General features: G+C 54.3%; 1 protein-coding gene across 1 annotated transcript in view; it reads right to left on the bottom strand.

Annotated features, from left to right (window-relative positions):
* Positions 1–10,782: 10,782 nt before the first annotated feature.
* The window catches only part of NKAIN1 (sodium/potassium transporting ATPase interacting 1), a 41,785-nt gene continuing 32,967 nt past the window's right edge, over positions 10,783–19,600 (bottom strand). The window contains exon 7 of the mRNA XM_056332281.1: positions 10,783–14,020. Coding sequence (XP_056188256.1) covers positions 14,011–14,020 — 10 coding nt within the window. The 3' untranslated portion in view covers positions 10,783–14,010. The remainder of the gene's footprint in view (positions 14,021–19,600) is intronic.

Below are 19,600 nucleotides of genomic sequence, written 5' to 3'. Positions count from 1 at the left end.
CAGTGCCCTGGCGCCCCCCTGCGCGTCCCCCCACGGGTTGGTGTCCCCGCTCCCCGGCCAGGCCCGGGGCGGCCTGGGGCCAGGCCAGGACCAGGGGCTTCAGGCTTTCAGCGTGGCCCCTTCCCCAGATGGCGCTGGGTACGGCCGTGCCCTCCCCCACTGCCGCCACCGGCGCTTCCTCGGCCGCCGGGGCTGCGGCTGAGCCTCCCCAGCTCGGGCACCCCGAGCCCCCGGGCAGCAGCGGGGAGGCCGCCAGGCAGCTGCCAGCGCCCCCCGCCCGCACAGCAGCCACCATGGGGCCTGTCGCACAAAGGCGGCGGGGACCGACAGTGGGGGCACGGAGCGCAGCGGCGGGAACGGCTCCTGCCCGCTCCGCGCTCTCACTAGCGCAGCGCCAGCAGCCAGGCACAACTGTGGGGCGATGCCCCTCGTGCCCCCGCCCCAGGCCCTCTCCCCACACAGCCGGGGCTGGGGGCAGACTACCGAGACCAGCAGGCGCCGGCCAGGCGGCAGCCGGGGACCGAGGGAGCGCGGCGCGCCGGGAGCGGTAGTTCTGCAGCAGCGCCTCCATGTTAAAGGGGCAGCTCGCTCGGCAGCGGCTGCGGGGACTTGTTGCCCCCTCACGCACCGCGGTGGTGGAGCTCTTCTGGTTGGGGAGGGGGGGGTTCAGCGCCTGCGCTTGATGCTTAGATGTAATATTTTTCTCTTCCTCTTGGCCAGGCGAAAGAGCCACACGTGAAAAACGGGAGGAAAATGCTCACGGCAGGCAGCGACACGGGGCATGCCCTCGCATGCAGGCAGGGAGCAAACAAGCAGCAGCAGCCCAGCGCAGCCTTTCAAGGGGCTTCATCAGACATACAGGGTCCTGCAGAGCACGTGGAGCTCGGCGAGAGATTTCCCTGAAGTCTGAGCTTTTGTGGGTGAAGCATCAGGTTGTGGTTTCAGGCACAAGAAGTTACTTCAAACAGGGTTTATCGCAGTCATTAAAGTGCAAGCAGGGCCAGATCCATCTGAGATCTTGCTGCATGGCTTGCGTGTATCCATTTTCTCCCCGAAGGGCTGCTGGGGTGATGGGTGTCGCTGCAGCCACGCTGCCTCTTCCAGGCACCCGCACCGCGATGGAGCGTGCAGCCCAGCCGGCAAGGGCCTCACCCCAGCCAGCCTCCCAAACCCTGGGGAAATACAGCTGTGGCTGCAGCCTGGGAGGTGCTGAGTACTCCAGGCAGGGCGTGACAGGGGACCTTCAGGGTAAACAGTAAAGGCTTTCACAATCGCTGCTGGTTTTTAAGCCAAGCCTTGCATAGCCACCCGAAGCTTTCTTCAGCCAGCACCAGCGTGGCTTATTCGAATGGGCAAAACCCCACAGTGAGAAACTCAGCTCTGCTGGGTTCAGCTGCCTGCACCACAGCAGCACATTGCCCAAACAGGTGTGTGGCACTTGGCATTGACCCCCCCTGCCCTGCTGCCACACAGCCTGGCCAGGCCCTGAGCACTCCACGAACAGCTGCAGTGTGGATTCTGTGCAATGAGTAGCTCCTGTTAGTGAGGCCTGGCTGCCTCCAGGCTCTTCACTGGAATAGGAGTATCAGCAGGTTCTTCTGGCAAGCATCCCTAACGAAGATGCAGCACATTCTGCCAAGCTGCGCTCAACAACAAAACCGCCTCAGTGACACAGTCAGCCCGTCAGAAGTGAGCTTGTGTGCTGAGGCCTGATCAGTTGTCACCTTCTGGCTGGTAGAGCCCTAAATCTGGCTCCGCCATGCCATGGTGGACAGTGCAACACCCCCAAAATGCCACCGCTGTGAGCAAGGACAAGTTCTTGGCATAGTGGAGACGAGAACAGTGAAACTGTGTCATCTCGGCGAATGAATCTGCCCACCCTTCTCTTTTGATTGCATTCTGCAATGTCTCCTGAACATCCCAGGCTGATATGAGCCATCAATGTTGACTCTTGGGTGACGAATACTAGGGCAGCAAAGTGTGAGAGGTCAGGAAGTCCTTCCCACACCGTGTCTTCATTGCAGAGCCAAGGGGAAGGAGGGCTGACAGGCCCCTACCTGCTTCTGCTGGCCAGGTTTTGGGGTGCTGTGCTTGCAAACTGGCAACCTCAGCACCCCACCTGGGTGAGGCGCCACCAGTCCCCAAGCTATCATGCTGGTGGTAGCACAGAGGTCCTCAAGGAGCACTGACTCTCTGCTGTGAGCCAGAGATAACAGCTACACCACAGCAGGTTGCAGCACACACCCAGGCTGCTTGCTGATACTAGAAACATGGTTTCTGTTAATTATATCTGGGATAATTACATTTATACCAGTATAATGAAAGGGGGAGGGAAGGAGTTCTCCTGTGGATGAAGTATTAGTTGTTAAAACCTGCTTATGCCTGTCAGTTTATTCAGTTTAGGAAGAAAGGTGCAGAGAAATAGCACATGGGGACACACAGCCCTGTGCTATGGGACTGAGCTGAAGTTTGGGTCTCACCTCTAGTGCCTCCATCCCTCCCACAGCCTTTTCTGCCTCCCACCACTGCCATCCTCTCTCTTGCCCCTCAGACTGTGCCTAAGCTCCCAGCTTGTTGCAATCCATGGAAAGTCTCTCACTGGGAGAACATGCTGCTCAAGGGACTTTGGAGCCATGGAGAGCAGGCAGAGTGGGAGGAAGAGGCACTGTGGGCAGTGAAATAAATTCCATCTCCATGGGAAAAAACTTCTGGAAGCGGAAATGTCCTCCTGATCTTTGCTGCACCGTTGGCCATCAAGGGCAGCCCCAGGTCCCTGGCCCTGGCTCACTCTGTACCAGTCTCGGCATAAGTTATCCTGGGCTTCATCTTCAGTCTACAAAGAGAAAAAGAAGCCTCCAGAAGGTGGTTGGTGTCCTCCTAACCTCTGAATGACTTGCTAGAAATACCTTTCTCTCTGCTGTCTACAGAAAAGGCTTCAGTCAACTGCACTCTTCATTAAACATCAAACTTACATGTCCAAAGCCAAATGCCCAAATCCAGACCCTCTAGCCACACCCTGCCCAGACTGTTCCTGGTGGCATGGTGCCCAACGCTGCAGTATCTTCTCTTTGAAGGAGCCTTCTAGTTTAAAAGCAAATAAACCTAGTGCTGCTGTGATTCATGCTCCTCAGAGCAGAGCTTCCCACAGCTCGATGGAGACACATGCACAGGACAGAGGATTCAGCTGGAAAAGAAAATCGATTGAGTGACTCCATAAATCACAGATGAGTGGCTTCATACTGCCTCCAGACATACCTGGCTGTCCCTGGCCTTGGGGAAGTGTAGGGAGGTCCAGCATTTTTATTTCAGTGACAACCTGGTCTCTGAAATTAAAAGCCAGGTGGGAGGAAAGAGAGTCTCCCCACCCAGTGCCAAGTTCTTCAGTGGGGCAGTGAAATTTTCTTGGCCACTAGGAAAAAAAAAATTTACTGGATTTTTTTCTTAACCTAGCCAAAAACTGCTGAGATCTTTATGCAGGATACTTTCAAAATGTGCTTGGCTTGACTAAAAAGCTTTAAAAGCCAACTACATGATTCATCTTCATCACTGGGACAGTGTTTTGTCAAACCCTGTTGCCTTGAGACAAAAAGTTATGACCAGCCCTGCAGCTGGGCAGCTTTAGTACTTGTTCACAAATGCGGACTGTGTGCTGACCCATGCATCACACCGTCAGCTGCTTTGCAGAGATGGCCATAGACCTCAAATCATGGACCTTCCCCATGAGAGCCCAGTCCCACACGCATGCAGATGCAGGGCATGCACATAAATGCTTTCTGGGCTGGACACGTTGTCATCAGCAGACCCAGACCATCATTTCTGCAGCAGCTTTCAACTATCAGATAAAACCGTGGTTTTCACCGACACTTTTTGCCTACAGGTTTCCACGCTCTTATTGAGAAACCCAATGCAGACGTTTTCAGGAGTCAGCAGCCAAGTGTCTAAAAGCAGCTGGTGAAATGTTGTGGTCACGGCAAGCTGAAGGAAATTCTGGCTGTGGACCCACCTCACAACAGTAAAGTCTGAAAGTTTCATTTTGGCTGGAAAGTCACTTTTTCTTGCAAAAATACACCCCCTCTAAAATTAAAGTTTTAAAGCAACTCCCCTCCCACCCATCAGCTGTGCTTAGGGTTGTTCCGAGCCTGACACAGAGTCCCTGATCCTGGGTGCAATGACCAACCAAGCAACTCTGCGTGATGTCTTGAGGGTCATTAACAACAAATCCCAGTTTCCTCTCTGTGTGCAGGAAGGCAGTTGGCAAAGCCTTGCCACACATCCCATGATTAGAAAACAGTGGTGCCAATGCCTTTCTCTGCATCCCAGTGATGTCCTCTGCTGTCCTCACTCCAGTTTGCTATGGCTCACAGAGCCACCACAGAAGAAGACAGCAAGAGGCAGGCAGTGAAAAAGGCCCTGGAAAAATGGAGATAGATCCAGGGTGGATTAATGGGATCCAGAGTGAGTTAAATCCAAGCTAAGAAGAGACACACAGGACTTCTAACTCTTATAGGGTCAAGAATGTATTTTCCCCAGGGACCAGGAAGCAAGAAATGTTTTTGGCAGGGTCACTAGCACACGAGGCTGAATGTCATTGGGAAGGATGCTTGAGTGCCCCACTGATATAATCTATCACCCCACTGCCACTCCACTGATATAATCTACGAACCAGAAAGTAATTGAGAAACCTACAAGAAAAGCAGCTGCGCAAACAACTGACAGCAGCTATAAACCAGGAAAAAGGAAATTCTTGTTTGTTTTTTAAACTGTGTGGGTTTTTCCCCCAGACCTCGCTGCTGAGATATGTCATGGCATATCTCATATGGCTCAGCCCTGCTCCACATTCCTACCTTTTCATCAGCCGCCTTACCTAGCTGCCAAACACTGTAGGGACCTGCACATCAGAGCTGCAGAGAAAACAGGAGCTCTGATAGATGCTGATGGATAAAATAAATCAGCCCTTGGGGTACAAACAGCTGTCCCTCCCAGGAGCCTTGCAGGCACGTAGGGCTGCACTGCGGCAGGACAGCGGTTGGGTTGAACACAGCCCCAGGATCTGATAGGATCTGAAAAATCCTATGGCTTAGCAAAACAGCTGCAGATAGGAGACTTGAGGTTGTAGCACCTTCCTCCTGAGAGGGAGGTAGTGGTGGTGTCCCTGCTGAGCACAGGCTGCTGACCAGGGCTTGGTTGATACCCAGTTAGAAAGGAGCTGGCAGGCTCCAGGGCTGCTCTTGGCTAGCGCTTGCCAAGTCATAGCGGAGACTTGTCCCTGCTCAGGGCATCCCACCTGCAGTGTCTGTACCTCCAAACGTGTCCCAGGCCAGCCACGGCCAAGGGATCGTACCTATGTATAGTCTAGCTAGATCACCCCAAAATACAAACTAGATCCTTATACCTGCCCACCTCCCTTCTCTTTGGGCCCCAGGAGAGAATAGGCACCCACCAGGAGCAAGGGAACGGGACACAGGGGTCCCTCTGCTACTCATGTCCTATTAGCAAGGCAGGTAAACGCTGCCCTGGGGACATTTCCCATCCACTGGTGACATGTTGTCCCATATGCTGTCACTGGTAGGTGCAACACCACCTCCTTAGTGGGTCCTTGTGAGATATCCCTTCTCAGGGATCATCTCAATTTCTAATCATTAGAGCTCTGAAGCAGGAGGCAGATTAAGCTTTCTAGCATGTTTGTTATCATTAAATATATCAACACTGGATTTTCTCAACAGGCAATTACATGACTAAGCTTTTTGGAAGCTTGCTACCTTCTCAGTCCACATGACTTCTTCTCAAAGTCCTGTAGCCTGATTACGTTTAGTGGGGAACAATTTCCTTCTGCCAGCTCCGTGTTTCTCATTTACATTGCATCAGCTCTTCCTCAGCACTGGAAGACGGGCGGGAGGGATGCTCTGCTTTCTCCTGCCTCTTTAACATCTCCATAGCCCAGCAAGGCTGGAGCATGGCATCGAGACCAGCAGATCCTTCCCCTGCAGACAGAGCTATTTATTGGAGTATGTATATATGTTGGAAAATAGATATTATTACTGGAAATTTTTAGGCTGCATGTAGAGGCAGAGTCACAGGGCAGCAATGCTCAAATAGGAGCAAGGGAATGAATGGTGACTTTGCAAGGTGTCGGTCAGCCAGAAGGTTTTCCTAGTCCCCAGCCCCCCTTCCCCTTCACTTCCAGCTTTCCAAGGCCTTATTTCTTGGGGGTTTAAGTTGTCTGATTTGCTCATGTCCTTGTCACCATAGAGAGGGTGACAACATGCTACTGCTGCCAGGCTGTCAGAGTGGGGTCTCCCAGGGCCCTCCCCAGGCCACTGCTGTCTGCGTGCTGCATGTTCAAGATGTGTTTCCTGTTATGTTCCCAGTTAAGAAAAAACAACAACCCAACAAATTGTCACATTTAGAAGAACATCATCCCAGCTGCAGTCTCATGCTCAAATTTAGGAAATACCAGTGTTAATTTGCCTGTGCAACTTTAATTCAGCCCTCTTAGGCACATGCTTTGCGATCCAGTCTTTAATTTCCCATGGCACCTGTAACCCACTTAGGGCTGGCTCTGCCCTGGGCCAGAGCAACAGGGGAGATGAGGACATAGGACCCCCATGTCCCCCCCCAGCCCAAGCTGGAAGGTGTGTGCAGCACAAAGGACAGAGGTCTGGTGCTTGAAATGCTTTTGCTTTTCTCCTCTCTCATAACTGGAGCAATTTTGCTGGAGTTCAGGGTGCTGCAGGAGGGTTGGCTTAGCAAGAAAGGGTGAAGGATGAAAGTGGAGCCTCTCTGCTCCCAGCTCCAAACCCCACTGCCACCAGCATCCACCCAGGCCCCCTCCTGGCCACCTCTGCGGGCTGCCCAGGGCTGCCTCCTCCCTCCCCTCCTCTGACACAGAGAGAGACCTTCTGTCAAGCTGAGTCCCACACTGTCCCTCTGCCCACGCACACCTTTCGTTTGGACACCGAGATGCACCTGGGCACTGGGTGGAGGCTGCTTCTGTCCTGACTCCCTCCTCACAGAAGGCAGCCCACCGGCTCCTGCGGCTCTGCCTAACGCAGGCAGCTGCTTCTCCTGCCTGTTGCAGCCCAGCCCAGGGTGACAGCTTGGGGACCTGGATGCCTCCTGCCTCTGCTTGCATGTCCCCATGTGCCACAAAGTTCCACAAACCATTCAGCCTGGCAGCAGGGAGCTGGCGGGGGAGCAATTTGTGACCGACAGCTTTGCCAGGGAAACATCCCAGCGTAGCTTGTTTTACGTGGAAGGAGGCCTGGGGTTTGCTGGGGGGGCAGAAAAGATGTTTCCCAAGCAGTGGCTAAAACCACCCCAACTGGAGTCTTGCCCGAGCAGCACTTGTCTCCCATGTCCTCCGTGCACCAAAGCTTGCAGGGGCAGACACCTCGCTCCCCAGCCGCAAGCTCCTGGCTTCTTACCAGTGCTCCTGGTTTGATCTTTGCTGCAGAGATGGAGGCTCAGATACACCTGGCTGAAAAACCTTATTGCCCTTGGTGTAATTCGGAGGCAGCGAGCCCATGCTTAGAATGGCTGATTCACTCTCTGGACCTGCCCCTGCTCTTCCTATGAGGCTGGAGGGAGCCAAGGGCAGCAAAGCAGAACCCAGTGGAGATGCCTAATGTGGGTGACTGCAGGCTTCAGCATGACGGTGAAACCTTTCTCAGGGTGCCTGCTTGAAGACCAGGATTTGCCTGAGCAAAGTGGCACTGGGTGTTGGCAGGAGCAAAGCTTTGCATGCATGAAGGGGGAAAGCATTGCAGAGACCTCAGAGGCATCTGGTTTGGAGGGTCCTGAGCACTGGCTGCATGTTCAGCCAACACCAGGCGGACATTTGCCTGTTATTCCCTGTTCTTGTGCCCATTCTGACTGTAACTATGTGGATTTACTCCAGATCACACCCAGGCATTGTGCTGGCAGTGATGAAGGGATGTGCATTCTTCTGCCAGCCCTGAGACCTTTCCCATGCACTTTCCCTGCATGGGAGGTGATGCATGGTGGTCACAGCTGGTTGCATCTCCATCAATTTCACATGTAAAAAATCACTTTTCTGGCTGTGCAGCAGGACCAGGTTGGAGCCCAGAGAGGTGAATAGGGTCTGCAGGGAGAGTTTGGGAATGTGGCTCTGCTGTGTGCATGGAGGAGGCCCCAGAGATGCAACCAAACCACCCGGAGCAAGAGACACTGGTGCCAGCAACAGCACAGGGAGTCCCATGGCAACAGGCCATGAAGACAAGTCCAGGGAACTGTGTAACACGTGTGGCACCCACCCTGCTTACAGGAACAAAATGGAGCTTCTCCTGACCAGCCAGCTGCCCACACCGGCTCCCACCTTCCCCCTGCGCCTGGATGTGTCCCCTGTCCTGCCTGCCATGGTACTGGGACTGGCATGATGCTGGCAAGAGTCCTGGCACAAAAACCCTAGCAAACTCTACCCTCATTGCCCCTGCCATGTCTTGGCTTTCCTCTGCATGTTTTCAGCTCCAGCACTGGCTCACAGGCATACTCCATCTCACCCTCAGCCCCTTCTTGATGCCGATTTGGAGCTGGCTTTGTTGGACCAAAGCGTGATGTTACTTTGCTCCAGCAAAGGCATCTTAGCTGATCTCCTGGAGAGTGATGGGCCCAGTGGTCCATATATATTTGTATTTATACACACACACACACACATATGTATATGTGCAATATCTTTCAGGAGAAGCCAGCTCCCAGTGCAAGCCGGCAGGCTGCAGAGAACTTGTCATGCGCTTTAGTCTCTATCGTGTCCATCCAGCATTCAGCTGGGTGAACACCCATCCATGTGTCACCTTCCAGCTGGGATGGGAGCACTGAAAAGAGCAGCTTTTTGGGGATGTGGGGCTGGGGGTTTTGGGGGGCTCCCACCCATGCTGTGGCATGTGTTTGTTGGGCAATGCGATTTCAGGAGAAGGGTGTCTGTTGGGGTTGCCACCACATGTCCCACCTGGCAAGGACCACTGGAGAACCATCCATCCCTGCTAAGGAATCAAAGGGGGGTGGAAATAAGGCCCAGGATGTTTCTTAATTTACCACCAAAAGCAAGTGGTAAACTTCATCCAAGCACGAGGACATCATTGTTTCTATTCACCTACCGCATCCTACCAGCCTCGCTCCCGCTCCCATTTCCTTGGAACCAGCCATCTTTAACTCAGCACACCTAGGGCCGCAGCAGCTGGATCTCCAGATCTTCTCGAGTCCCTGAAAAGCATCTCTATGCCTTTGTTTGGGGTTGTGAAAGCGGCTTTTTTACTCCTTAACATCTGTGACTCACCAGGGTTCTGCGGCTGCAGGAGGGAGCCGGCGTTTCTGAGCGGGCTAAATTAATCCTTTGTTGCTCCTCAGCCATTTCTTTGCGTGGGTTGGGATGGAAGAAAATCGACTCGCTTTTCTTCCTGCCCTTCCTGTTTACGGTGACACAGGGTTTCTTCACATGATAGCAGCAAGAGATGCTTGGACTCTGTAATTACGTCTCAGTCACAGCCAGGCAGGGAACAGTGGCTGTAAGGAGGGACCGGCTAGGTCCAGAGTGTAAGGGGTTCAAAGTGAAGCCCCCCGCAACCTGCCCTTGGCTGTGGGTAGCAGTGCAATACCCATACTCACATGCTTTTTAAATCTGAGGTGCCCTGATAGTTTTTGGGGCAGCAAGGGCATTGCTGCTGGAGATGCTGCACCCATGTCCCAGCTTCAGACCAGGGTGTGAGCAGAATGGGGGATGTCGCATGGCAGGGGTGTCTGGTGCTATTTGGGCGATCATTCATATTGGTTTTATTTGGAAGATTTTCCCCTGCTGCTCTGAAAATAAGATTGTGGTTATAAAACCAAAGTGCTGAGAGTGATGTACCCTCCATCTGTGGGGACCTGAGGGCAAGGCACCCAGTCATGCACGGAACATACTCCCTACCCAGCAAAGGATGCACCAGCTGCAAACAGAGGAAAAAGGAGTCAGGCTTCCTGAGGAAGGTGGAGAGGCAGGAGGTGTTTTAACATCCATTTCCCAAGAGAAGTCAGTGATCTGAGAACTTAATGTGCCCAAATAATGGGGTAGATGCGGTGATGCTCCCAGCCAAAGTGTTGCCATTCGCTCTCCCTGTGAGTCATGCTGGGACAGGAATTAAAGGCTGGGTTATCAACCACCTTCATCTCCACCAGGTCCATGCCAGCACCCAGCCTTGCCCAAGGACCCTGGGATGGCTGTGCGGCACCCAGGCTCAGCTGGCAACCAGCAGCGATAACACCTGCAGCAGGCTGGGTTTCCTGGAGCCACCCAGCAACTGCTGGTACCACTGGTGGGATGCAGCTCTGGTGTGGGAGATGCTCAGGTTGCAAGGAAATAGACGTGACACCCAAAAAAATTCACAGTTTGGTTTTCAGCAGCTGGTCCTGAGCTGGCTTTCCTGTTTTGCAATGACCCTGCTTGGTCAGTGTGGCGCTAAATCTGCAAGCAGAAATTTGGAGGGAAATGCTCATGAGAAAAGAGGTGGAATGGAAATGGAGAGAAGGGAAATGCTGGGAAGTGGTTGGCTGGTTTTCCTCTGTATCCTGAATTTTTCCTATCTGTCCCACAACCACCTTTCACCGCAGCAGCCACTTCCAAAGGGACCTGATCCATGTCAGGTAAAGTACAACAAATGCTATGACCACAAATACTGTGCAATAAACTGGAAGATGCCTCCCAAAATTAAAGATTTTAATTGAAAAATACTTTAAGAATCGTATTTCAGCCTCCAGTTTGGTACTTACCTCCCCTTACCGTCCCCCTCCAAGGTACAGGAGACAGAACACAGGGCACAGTGAGGCTGAAGGCTGGAGCACCATTACTGTCCTAGCGTGCCTGGGCAGGCTGCCGGAGCTGGGATGGGGCTGGGCAGCAGGAGGTTGTTTTGCAAGAGGTAGATTGATGGGTGTGGGCAGGCAAACAGGTTTCCTCCTTCCTCCCCAGCTGGGGTGGAGGGGTGCAGCGGGATGCTCCAGCAGGGCCATGGGAATGCTAACCCAGTTCTTCCTTGGTCCACAGCCATTGGGTCTGATTGGCCTCACTGTTGTCATAGAAACAGGCTTACATCCCTGCTCATCCCCCCTTAAAAAAATCATCCTCTCTTCCCTCATACCTGCAAGGCATGAGATAGCTCTTGTTTGATCAGGATTCACCCAAACACACATGCTTACCTACACAGGTGGTAGGTGCTGTCCTCACCCATCCCAGCAGCTGCACCTACACCAGGCGGTCCTTTGGGTCCTTTCGTGTGGCCACAACCCAGCATCTCCTGCCAGTGAATCCCTACCCTTGCTCCTTGCAGGGCTGGAAAACTTTATTTCAGGAGCTCAACCTGAAAAAACATCCCAGGGGGGGTCTTAGCATTTTTCTTGGGGTTTATTAATATTCCTCTTAGGAGAAGGGAGGCTGCAGACCCCCTCAGCTGCCCCCTTGCACATGGATGGGATGTGCTGGCCACCGACACATTCCCCATCACACAGCGGGTGGTATCCACACCCAGCCCGGAGGATGCTGCATTTCAGGTTTTTTAAATTTTTTTTTTCTGTTATTTTACTACCAGGAAGAAAATTACCTGAGGGGGCAGAATGTCACTGGGGCACTGTTAAAAGGATGTGTGGGGTTACAATGCAGCAGAAAGCTGGGCAATGCAGCGCTCATGGGAGTAAGCTGGCAGCATTAAGGGGGGGGGGGCGCAGCAAAAACTAAAAAACCCCACCGTTTCTTAATCAATTCAATGGCACAAGGAAGGGAAATGCCCCAAAACCAGAACAGCTATCAGATGAAACTTTCCTTCGACTTTTATAGTTACAGAATAGAAAAGAAATCCTCGGTTCACATTACAAATACAGTCTTATATAAAAACAAGCCAACGGAAAAAAAAAAAAAAAAAATGTCGTGGAGCGCCAGTGCCTGGCTCCTGCAGAGCTCAGGAGGGAGGGAAGCTCTTTTGAATGACTTTTTAAATAACAGCAAGTTTTTTCTTCTGCTTCCTGCTGGGTTTGAGAAGGGTTTTGAGCAGGCGGGTGTTTGCCTATCGCATCCCATCACATTCCATTGCACCCCATCCCATCCCATCCCATCCCATCCCATCCCATCCCATCCCATCCCATCCAGCAGCAGGTCAACAAGAGCATCCTTGGTCCTGGAGAGGAAAATAAGCCCCAGAGATGCTTCTGTCCCCGAGGCTTGGCAGTGCTTGGGGATGGGGATGTGTTTTGGGGGACAGGGGGATCCATTGACTGAAAAACACTATTTTCCTTGGAAAAAAAGAAGGGGAAATGGTGAAAAAATTATTGCCTGTAAAGTTCGCAGCTTGGCTGGAGGTGTCGGAGGGGCTGATTGGGGGGATGCAGCCCATCCCCTGCTCAGGGCTTGGGCTCAGGAAGCTTTGGTCGTTGGCACTTCACGGCTGCTTGTTGGGAAGGACAAAAAAAAAAAAAAAAAAAAAAAAAAAAAGAGTCCAAGGTAAAAAAAAAATAATCCCCAAATAACCCCCAGGTTTGGAGGACAAATGCCTGGGAGGCAAAATTCATGCAGCCCCCCAGGTCCCAGATGCAAAGGGTGGGCTTGGGGCCAGATCCAGGGATCCAGGAGAAACTGCATCCTACCTCCAGGAAAAATAGAACAAGGAGGTTGGGGGGAGCTGGGATGCTTCGTGAAACTACTTTTTTCCTTCCAGCTTCTTCCAAGGCTTTTAATTCCCAGGTCATCTTCATTTTGCAAAGTGATCACTGCCCAACAGACCTTGCACATGCCCCCCCCCCCCCCCCCCCCCCAAATAATCATTCCCCACATGCCAACATCACCCCTCTTCTGCTGCCAAACCTGAGGGATGGATTTGCCACCAAAACCCCGAATGGATGGAGGGATTAGGGGGGTTGGAGAGGCACCAAGCAGCCCCCCTGCAGCCCTGGGCAAGGGGCTGGGGGCATTGGGGCACCCTGGAGTGGGCACAGCATTGCTGAAGGCACAATATCAGCCTTGGGGGGGCCTGGTGCAGGCTCGCTGGGTGGTTGTGCTCAGCCGGAGTCTACACAGGCACTTTAAATTAAAAAAAGAAAACAAAAAACCAACCAACCCAATAATAATAATAAAAAAGAAACCAACCCAAAACATTCATTAGATTCGTTAAAACAGCCGGAAAGGGGCTGTGTTGAAAGCAGCGTCAGTATTGCCAAATTTGAGCAAGACCTCCCCCCAAAATGTGGGAGGGATGCGGGGCTTGTGGGGGAGTTCAGGGGTGCTGTGTGTCCCCCCATGTCCCTAGATCTGGGGGGAGTTGAGGCAAGATGCTGACCGCCAGATTCAGCTCTTCGGGGCATGCTGGACCGAGCCCCTTCAATGCTGTTTCAACCAACCAGGGGGCTGGAAAATTCCTTCTGGGAGCAAAACCTCCATTTCTGGGGCCAGCCCAACTCCCAAACCTGGCATTTCGGAAAACTGTCCCAACCCTGTGGAGGGCAAAGCTGCTCTGCATGCCCCGCTGTCCCCAGAGTGGTGTTTGTCCCCCACCCCCTGCTCCAAACTGGCTGGTATTTGCCCCAATCCTGCTCCGGGCTCCCCTCCTGCCCAGCACGCTGGGAAGGGCCCTGCTGCTCCAAGGAAAATCCAGGCTGGAAGAAACAGAAGAAAAGTGTCCAGTGAGCGATGCCACCTCCCTGCATGTCCCCATGTCCCCAGCCTGGGGAAGGTGTGGGAGCCCAGGGGGGTGGCACGGCTTGGGGGGGTGTCCCCCATATCCAGCCCCCCCAGTCCTGCTGTGGGTGGGTGGTTTGGGCTTGGAGGCATCCGGAGTGGGATGGATGTGCAGCTCCCCGCTCTCTCTTCAGGGGTCTTGCAGGGTGTAGGGAGGCAGGGGGGAACTGGGCAGCTTGGCATCGTGTGTGTCCCCTCGCTGGGGGTCGTGTCATTGGATATGGGACAGTTCACTCTAGGGGGTCCTGCTGCCTCCTGCTCCCACGCCGGGCCAGGGCTGGATCCAGGGCAGGAGGAGGTTACCCAGATCTGGGGAGAAAAGGGGAGAGGAGGTGTTAGGGGTGAGACTGGAGTCCGGGCAGTTGTCCCCGCTACATGTCCCCACGTACGGACGAGGAGACATGGCCACTGGCAGCCACCAGCTTCCCATCCTGCAGTCAGGGACCTGCTGGGATGACTCAGGGTGGCGCTCACATCACCCTTGTCTCACCCCCTCAAAATATAAGAGAACAGCTGGGGCCAGGCTGGGAAGCCTCAGCGGGTTTATGTCCCCTGCAGCAGTGACATGGGGGCTGCCTCACTTACCCGTCCCTGGCTGCTTGTGGGCACCGAGGGGACATGGAGGGGACATGGAAGGGCCCAGGACCCTCAACCACAGTGGAGGCACATGCCTTTTGGCAGCAGCTGGTGGGGTCTGGGGGATGCTGCACATGCCGCCAGACTGGCTGCTCCCTCTGCACGTGTGCATGCATGTGCATGTGTGTGCAGGCACATGTGTGTGTGTGCAGATGGGTGCAGGTGGGTACAAGTGTGTAAATGTGCATGCATGTGCATGCAGGTGGGTGCACCAGTGCATGCAGGCATGTGAGAGTGTGTCTGTACACACATGTGTGCGCAGATGGGTCTGTGTGTGCACACACAGGCATTGCTGTGCATCCTCAAGGGTACAGGTGCACGGTTAAAATGCGTGGGGAGAGCTGGTGGAAGGCCAGATCCTGGCGCACACCCACAGCCCTGGCCAGTCACACAGACATTCCACACACAACTGCAGCATGGGGCGAGCATGTAGCCCCTCACCCCAGAAAGAGAAACAACCCCCATCCCCCTAAGGACAGGGCAGCGGGACCCCCCTCCCACACACCCCTGTCACAGCTTCCCAGGTCTCAGCTACCAGCTCCTAACCTGTGTTCCTCCACTTCCGGATGTGCTACAGGGGGGACTTTGGAGGTGAGAGCCCCCATCCTTGGGGGGACATGATGCAGGTGGGGACCTGGTGCCACCCTGGCTGGGCAGAAGGGACCCAAGTGGATGAGGAGCAGGTGCTGGCATGCCGCATCCTCCTCCTTCCGCTGGAGGGTGGAAACCCTCCCCTGTACCCACCGTTAATCCAATTATAGCTAATTGGTAATTGCAGAATAAGCTTTTAATTTCTCAGGCTCGGACGGCAGCCCTGTTCTGTCCTGCCCAGCTGTCCCCTGGGAACACAAGTGGCCGGATCCACTACATTGAGCTGGGACAGCACCTTGTACATCTTCTCAGCAGTGACAGGTAGCAGCGAGACCCCCAGTGTCTCACTCCCCAGGATGGGGTTACCACTGTCCTAGCACCTCCTCAGGTCCCCCCACCTGTCACTGTGCCACTACAGACCCTGTATCTCCCACCTCAGGGATGGGGTTCATCCCCCCAAGTCCATAAGCCTGACCTGCTACCGATGTCAGGGTGATGGAGGTGCCTTGATATAAATTATAGCTGCATCAATTAGGTGGTGGGTTATTAATGAGCTGACAGGATAGGATGGAGGGGGCTGCAGACAGGGAGGAGCGGACAGCATGGTGGCAGGGTCCTGATTGTGACCTCCCCAACCACGATACCCTGCCTGCAGGAAGGCCACAAGGATGTGGGCATTCTGATGAGCTTGATTAATTAGGAAACAATCTAATTACAAGGAGTGCTGCCCAAGCCAGCCCTGCAGGCAGGGTGAGAGCTGGCACCCCCAGCACACTGCCTGCGAGGCCAGAGGCTGGATCCACGTCAGCAGCCAGGCGGCACCATTCCCAGCAACCCCTCGGGATGCTCCAGTACCTGGGTGGCTTCACACAACCCACCCCCAGCCATGTAACCCCAAACCACCCCACCACCCTGAAAAAGGTCCGGGGCAGCCGGGGCGGTGCCAGGGGGTGGGTTTTGCAGAGGACACGGGGCTGGGTTAAACATCTCCCAGAAAGGGAGGAGGGGGATTTCCCCAGCACAGAATCACAGACTGGTCAGGGCTGGAAGGGACCCCTGGAGATCACCTAGCCCACCCCCTGCTAGAGCAGGCTGTCCCAGAGCAGGCTGCACAGTTGCATCCAGGTGGGCTTGAATGTCTCCGCAGGAGAACCCACAGCCCCTCTGGGCAGCCTGTGCCAGTGCTTTGCCACCCTTAAGGTAAACAAGTTCTTCCTCATATTCAGATGGAACTGCCCGTGTTTCAGTTTGTGCCCATTGCCCCTTGTCCTGTCACTGGGCACCACTGAAAAGAGCCTGTCCCCATCCTCGTGGTGCTTTCCCTTAAGTAATGTGTAGACACTGGTAAGGTCCCCTCTCCATCTTCCCTTCTCTAGGTTAAACAGGTCCAGCTCTCACAACCCTTCATTGTAAGGGAGATGCTCCAGTCCTCTCACCACCTTTGTAGCCTCTGCTGGACCTCTCCAGTAGCTCCGTCTCTCTGGAACTGGGGAGCCCAGCACTCCAGCTGCAGCCTCACCAGGACAAAGGAGAGGGGGAGGACCACCTCCCTCAACCTGCTGGCCATGCTCCTCCCAACGCATCCCAGGATATCTCTGCACCTTGCCGATGTCTCCCCGTACTGGTATCACTGCACCAAGTGTCTCTGCCATTGGCTTTTTAGTCCCCTGTATATCTAAAGTTGATATTCCCCCCACCTAAAATTGATATTCCTGCTCCTATCCCAAATGCTGCAGCTTTCAGCACTCATCCTGCACCTGTTGGGGACTGCTGGGCCTGCAGCAGCCTCCTGGCAGCCTGGAGGGCTGGGGTCCTGGGAAGGACCAGCTCAAGGCAGGGGGGCACAGCACCCATGGGTGCTCACCCACACCCATGCACCAGGGTCGGCACACGAGATTCCTTGCCCAAGTGCCCAGTGAGGGCTGAGCAGTATCACAAATGTGTTTGTTCCACCACAGCCCCTGCTTTGCATCTCTAATTGCACGGTGTGCCCTTGAACTTGCACAGAAGGCTTAAAATCCTCTGTCCTTCCCCTTGCAGGGAATGATGAGGGAAGAAACAGCAAGAGCTGGCAGATCAATCCCTGGCTCAGAGCCTGGTGTCTCAGGCAGAATTTGGGGGGTTTGATCACTGGTTGGTCTACAAGCCAGCAGCCCTGCTGGCAGCAGGGGGGGTGCGCCTGTCTCAGAGGGGGAACAGATCTTTGCGTAGGAGTACGCAGGGCTCATCGGAAGAGCTTTAAACGAGATTTGAAGGGGGAAAGGGATAAAACCTGGCTTGCAAGAGGCAAGGCTGGGGGCAGCACACCACTGTTTAGGCAAGGTCCTTTGATTTGCCATCTCAGTGGAGGCAAGGGATGGAGACCCAAGCAGCAGCAAGGGTGCAAGGGTTAGTGTTGCATCAGAAACCATGGAAGCGCCTGAGAATGGTCATATAGGAATTAGGGCTTCTCCTCCCAAGAATGTGGTGGGACCGATAGCCCAACTGAAGTGCATCTCCACCAATGCCTGCGGCATGGGCAATACACAGGAGGAGCTGGAAGCCACTGGAATCAGGAAAACCATGGCACAGTGGCCATCACAGCACCACGGTAGGATGTCACACGGCTGGGGGGCTGCAATGGATGGCTGTAAACGCTTCAGAAGGGAGAGGCAGTGGGGCAGGGGGTAGCCCTGTGTGCTAGAGAGGGTTTTGATTGTCTGGAGCTTGATGATGATGCAGATAGGGATGAGTGTTTCTGGGAAACACAGTGACAAAGAAGGCTGAGGCACTTAATGCCTTCTTTGCCTCAGTCTTTAATAGTGACACCAGTTCTTCTTGGGGTTCCCAGACTCCTGAGCTGGAAGACAGGGACAGGGAGCAGAATGCAGCCCCCACAATCCAAGGGGAAAGGGCCAGTGACCTGCTGCACCACTGAGACACACACAGGTCTGTGGGGCCAGGTGGGACCCCCCCAGGCTGCTGAGGGAGCTGGCAGAGGAGCTCAGCAAGCCGCTCTCCATCATCTCCCAGCAGCCCTGGCTAACTGGGGTGGTCCCAGCAGGCTGGAGGTGAACCAGTGTGACAGCCATCGCCAGGGAGGACGATCTGGGAGATGACAGGCTGCCAGCCTGACCCTGGTGTGAGGAAGGCTACTGAGCAGATCACCCTGAGTGCCATCATGTGGCACGTGCAGGACAACCGGGGGATCAGGCCCAGCCAGCAGGGGGTTATGAAAGGCAAGTCCAGCTTGACAAACCTGATCTTCTACAGCCAGGTGACCTGCCTAGTGGCTGAGGGCCAGGCTGTGGGTGTTGTCTGCCCAGACCTTAGCAAAGCCTTTGGCACCATCTCCCACAGCATTCCCTGGAGACACCGGCTGCCCCTGGCTGGACCGGGGGTGCTCTGCGTTGAGTTAGAAGCTGGCTGGCTGAGCCCAGAGAGTGGTAGGGAATGGAGTCACATCCCGCTGGCACTGGGCACATGGGGTGTCCCCAGAGCTCCGTGCTAGGGCCTGTCCTGTTTAATGCTCTTTTTGATGGTCTGGACGAGGGGATCGAGGGCACCTTCAGTCAGTTTGCAGACAACACCCACTTGGGGTGGCAGTGTGGATCTGCTGGAGGGCAGGAGGCTCTGCAGGGGGACCTGGGCAGGCTGGACCCATGCCCAAGGCCAAGGGTATGTGGCTCAACATGGCTTTGTGCCAGGTCCTGCCTGTGGGGCACAACAGCCACACACAGCACCACAGGCTGGGGGCAGAGTGGCTGGGAAGGTGCCTGGTGGAAAAGAACCTGGGGGGGGTTGGCTGACGGCCAGCTGCACCTGAGCCAGCAGTATGCCCAGGTGGCCAAGAAGGCCAACAGCATCCTGGCTTGTATCCGAAACAGTGTGGCCAGCAGGACCAGGGCAGTGACCAACCCCTGGTAATCAGCACTGCTGCGGCCGTACTGCAAACCCTGGGTTCAGTTGCACAGGGCTGGTGGGGGACGGCTGGGGGAGCTGGGGGTGGGTCAGCCTGGAGAGGAGAGGGCTCAGGGGGCACCTGATCACTCTCTACAGCTCCCTCACAGGAGGGTGTAGGCAGAGGGTGTTGGTCTCCTCCCAGGTAACAAGCAACAGGACAAGAGGAAACAGCCTCAAGTTGCACCAAGGGAGGGTTAGACTGGATAGTAGGAAAAATTTCTTCACTGAAAGGGTTGTCAAGCACTGGAACAGGCTGCCCAGAGACATGGTGGGGTCACCATCCCTGGGGGTGTTTAAAAGCGTGTAGATGTGGTGCCTAGGGACATGGGTTAGTGGTGGGCTCGGCAGTGCTGGGTTAATGGTTGGACTCAATGATCTTGAAGGTCTTTTCCAACCTAAACAATTCTGTGATTCTATGAAATATAATTAATTTTTGGCACACAGCAAAGCCCTCATGAGGCTAATCCCTTTAGAATTTGCAGCCTTATCTCATTTGAGCATTTATCTAGTTAAGTTTAATGGGTAAAGGAGAGGAGAAAAAAAGTGAGCTGCACTTATCTGAAGAACTGCTGCTTCCCCCCAGGCAGCCCTGGTGTGTTGATGCTCAGTAAACAATAAGCAGCAACAAGCAAAACAAAGGCACAATCCCCCCTAAAACTACCCAGCCCTAAAGGAACCTCTGTGCTTTATATTGAGGCCAAGTGGACTCACAGACACAAA

The sequence above is a fragment of the Falco biarmicus genome, chromosome 3, assembly GCF_023638135.1.
Source record: "Falco biarmicus isolate bFalBia1 chromosome 3, bFalBia1.pri, whole genome shotgun sequence".
NCBI classification, from domain to species: domain Eukaryota; kingdom Metazoa; phylum Chordata; class Aves; order Falconiformes; family Falconidae; genus Falco; species Falco biarmicus.
The sequence above is the reverse complement of the archived record's forward strand: the minus strand, read 5'-3'. Positions and strand labels throughout refer to the sequence as shown.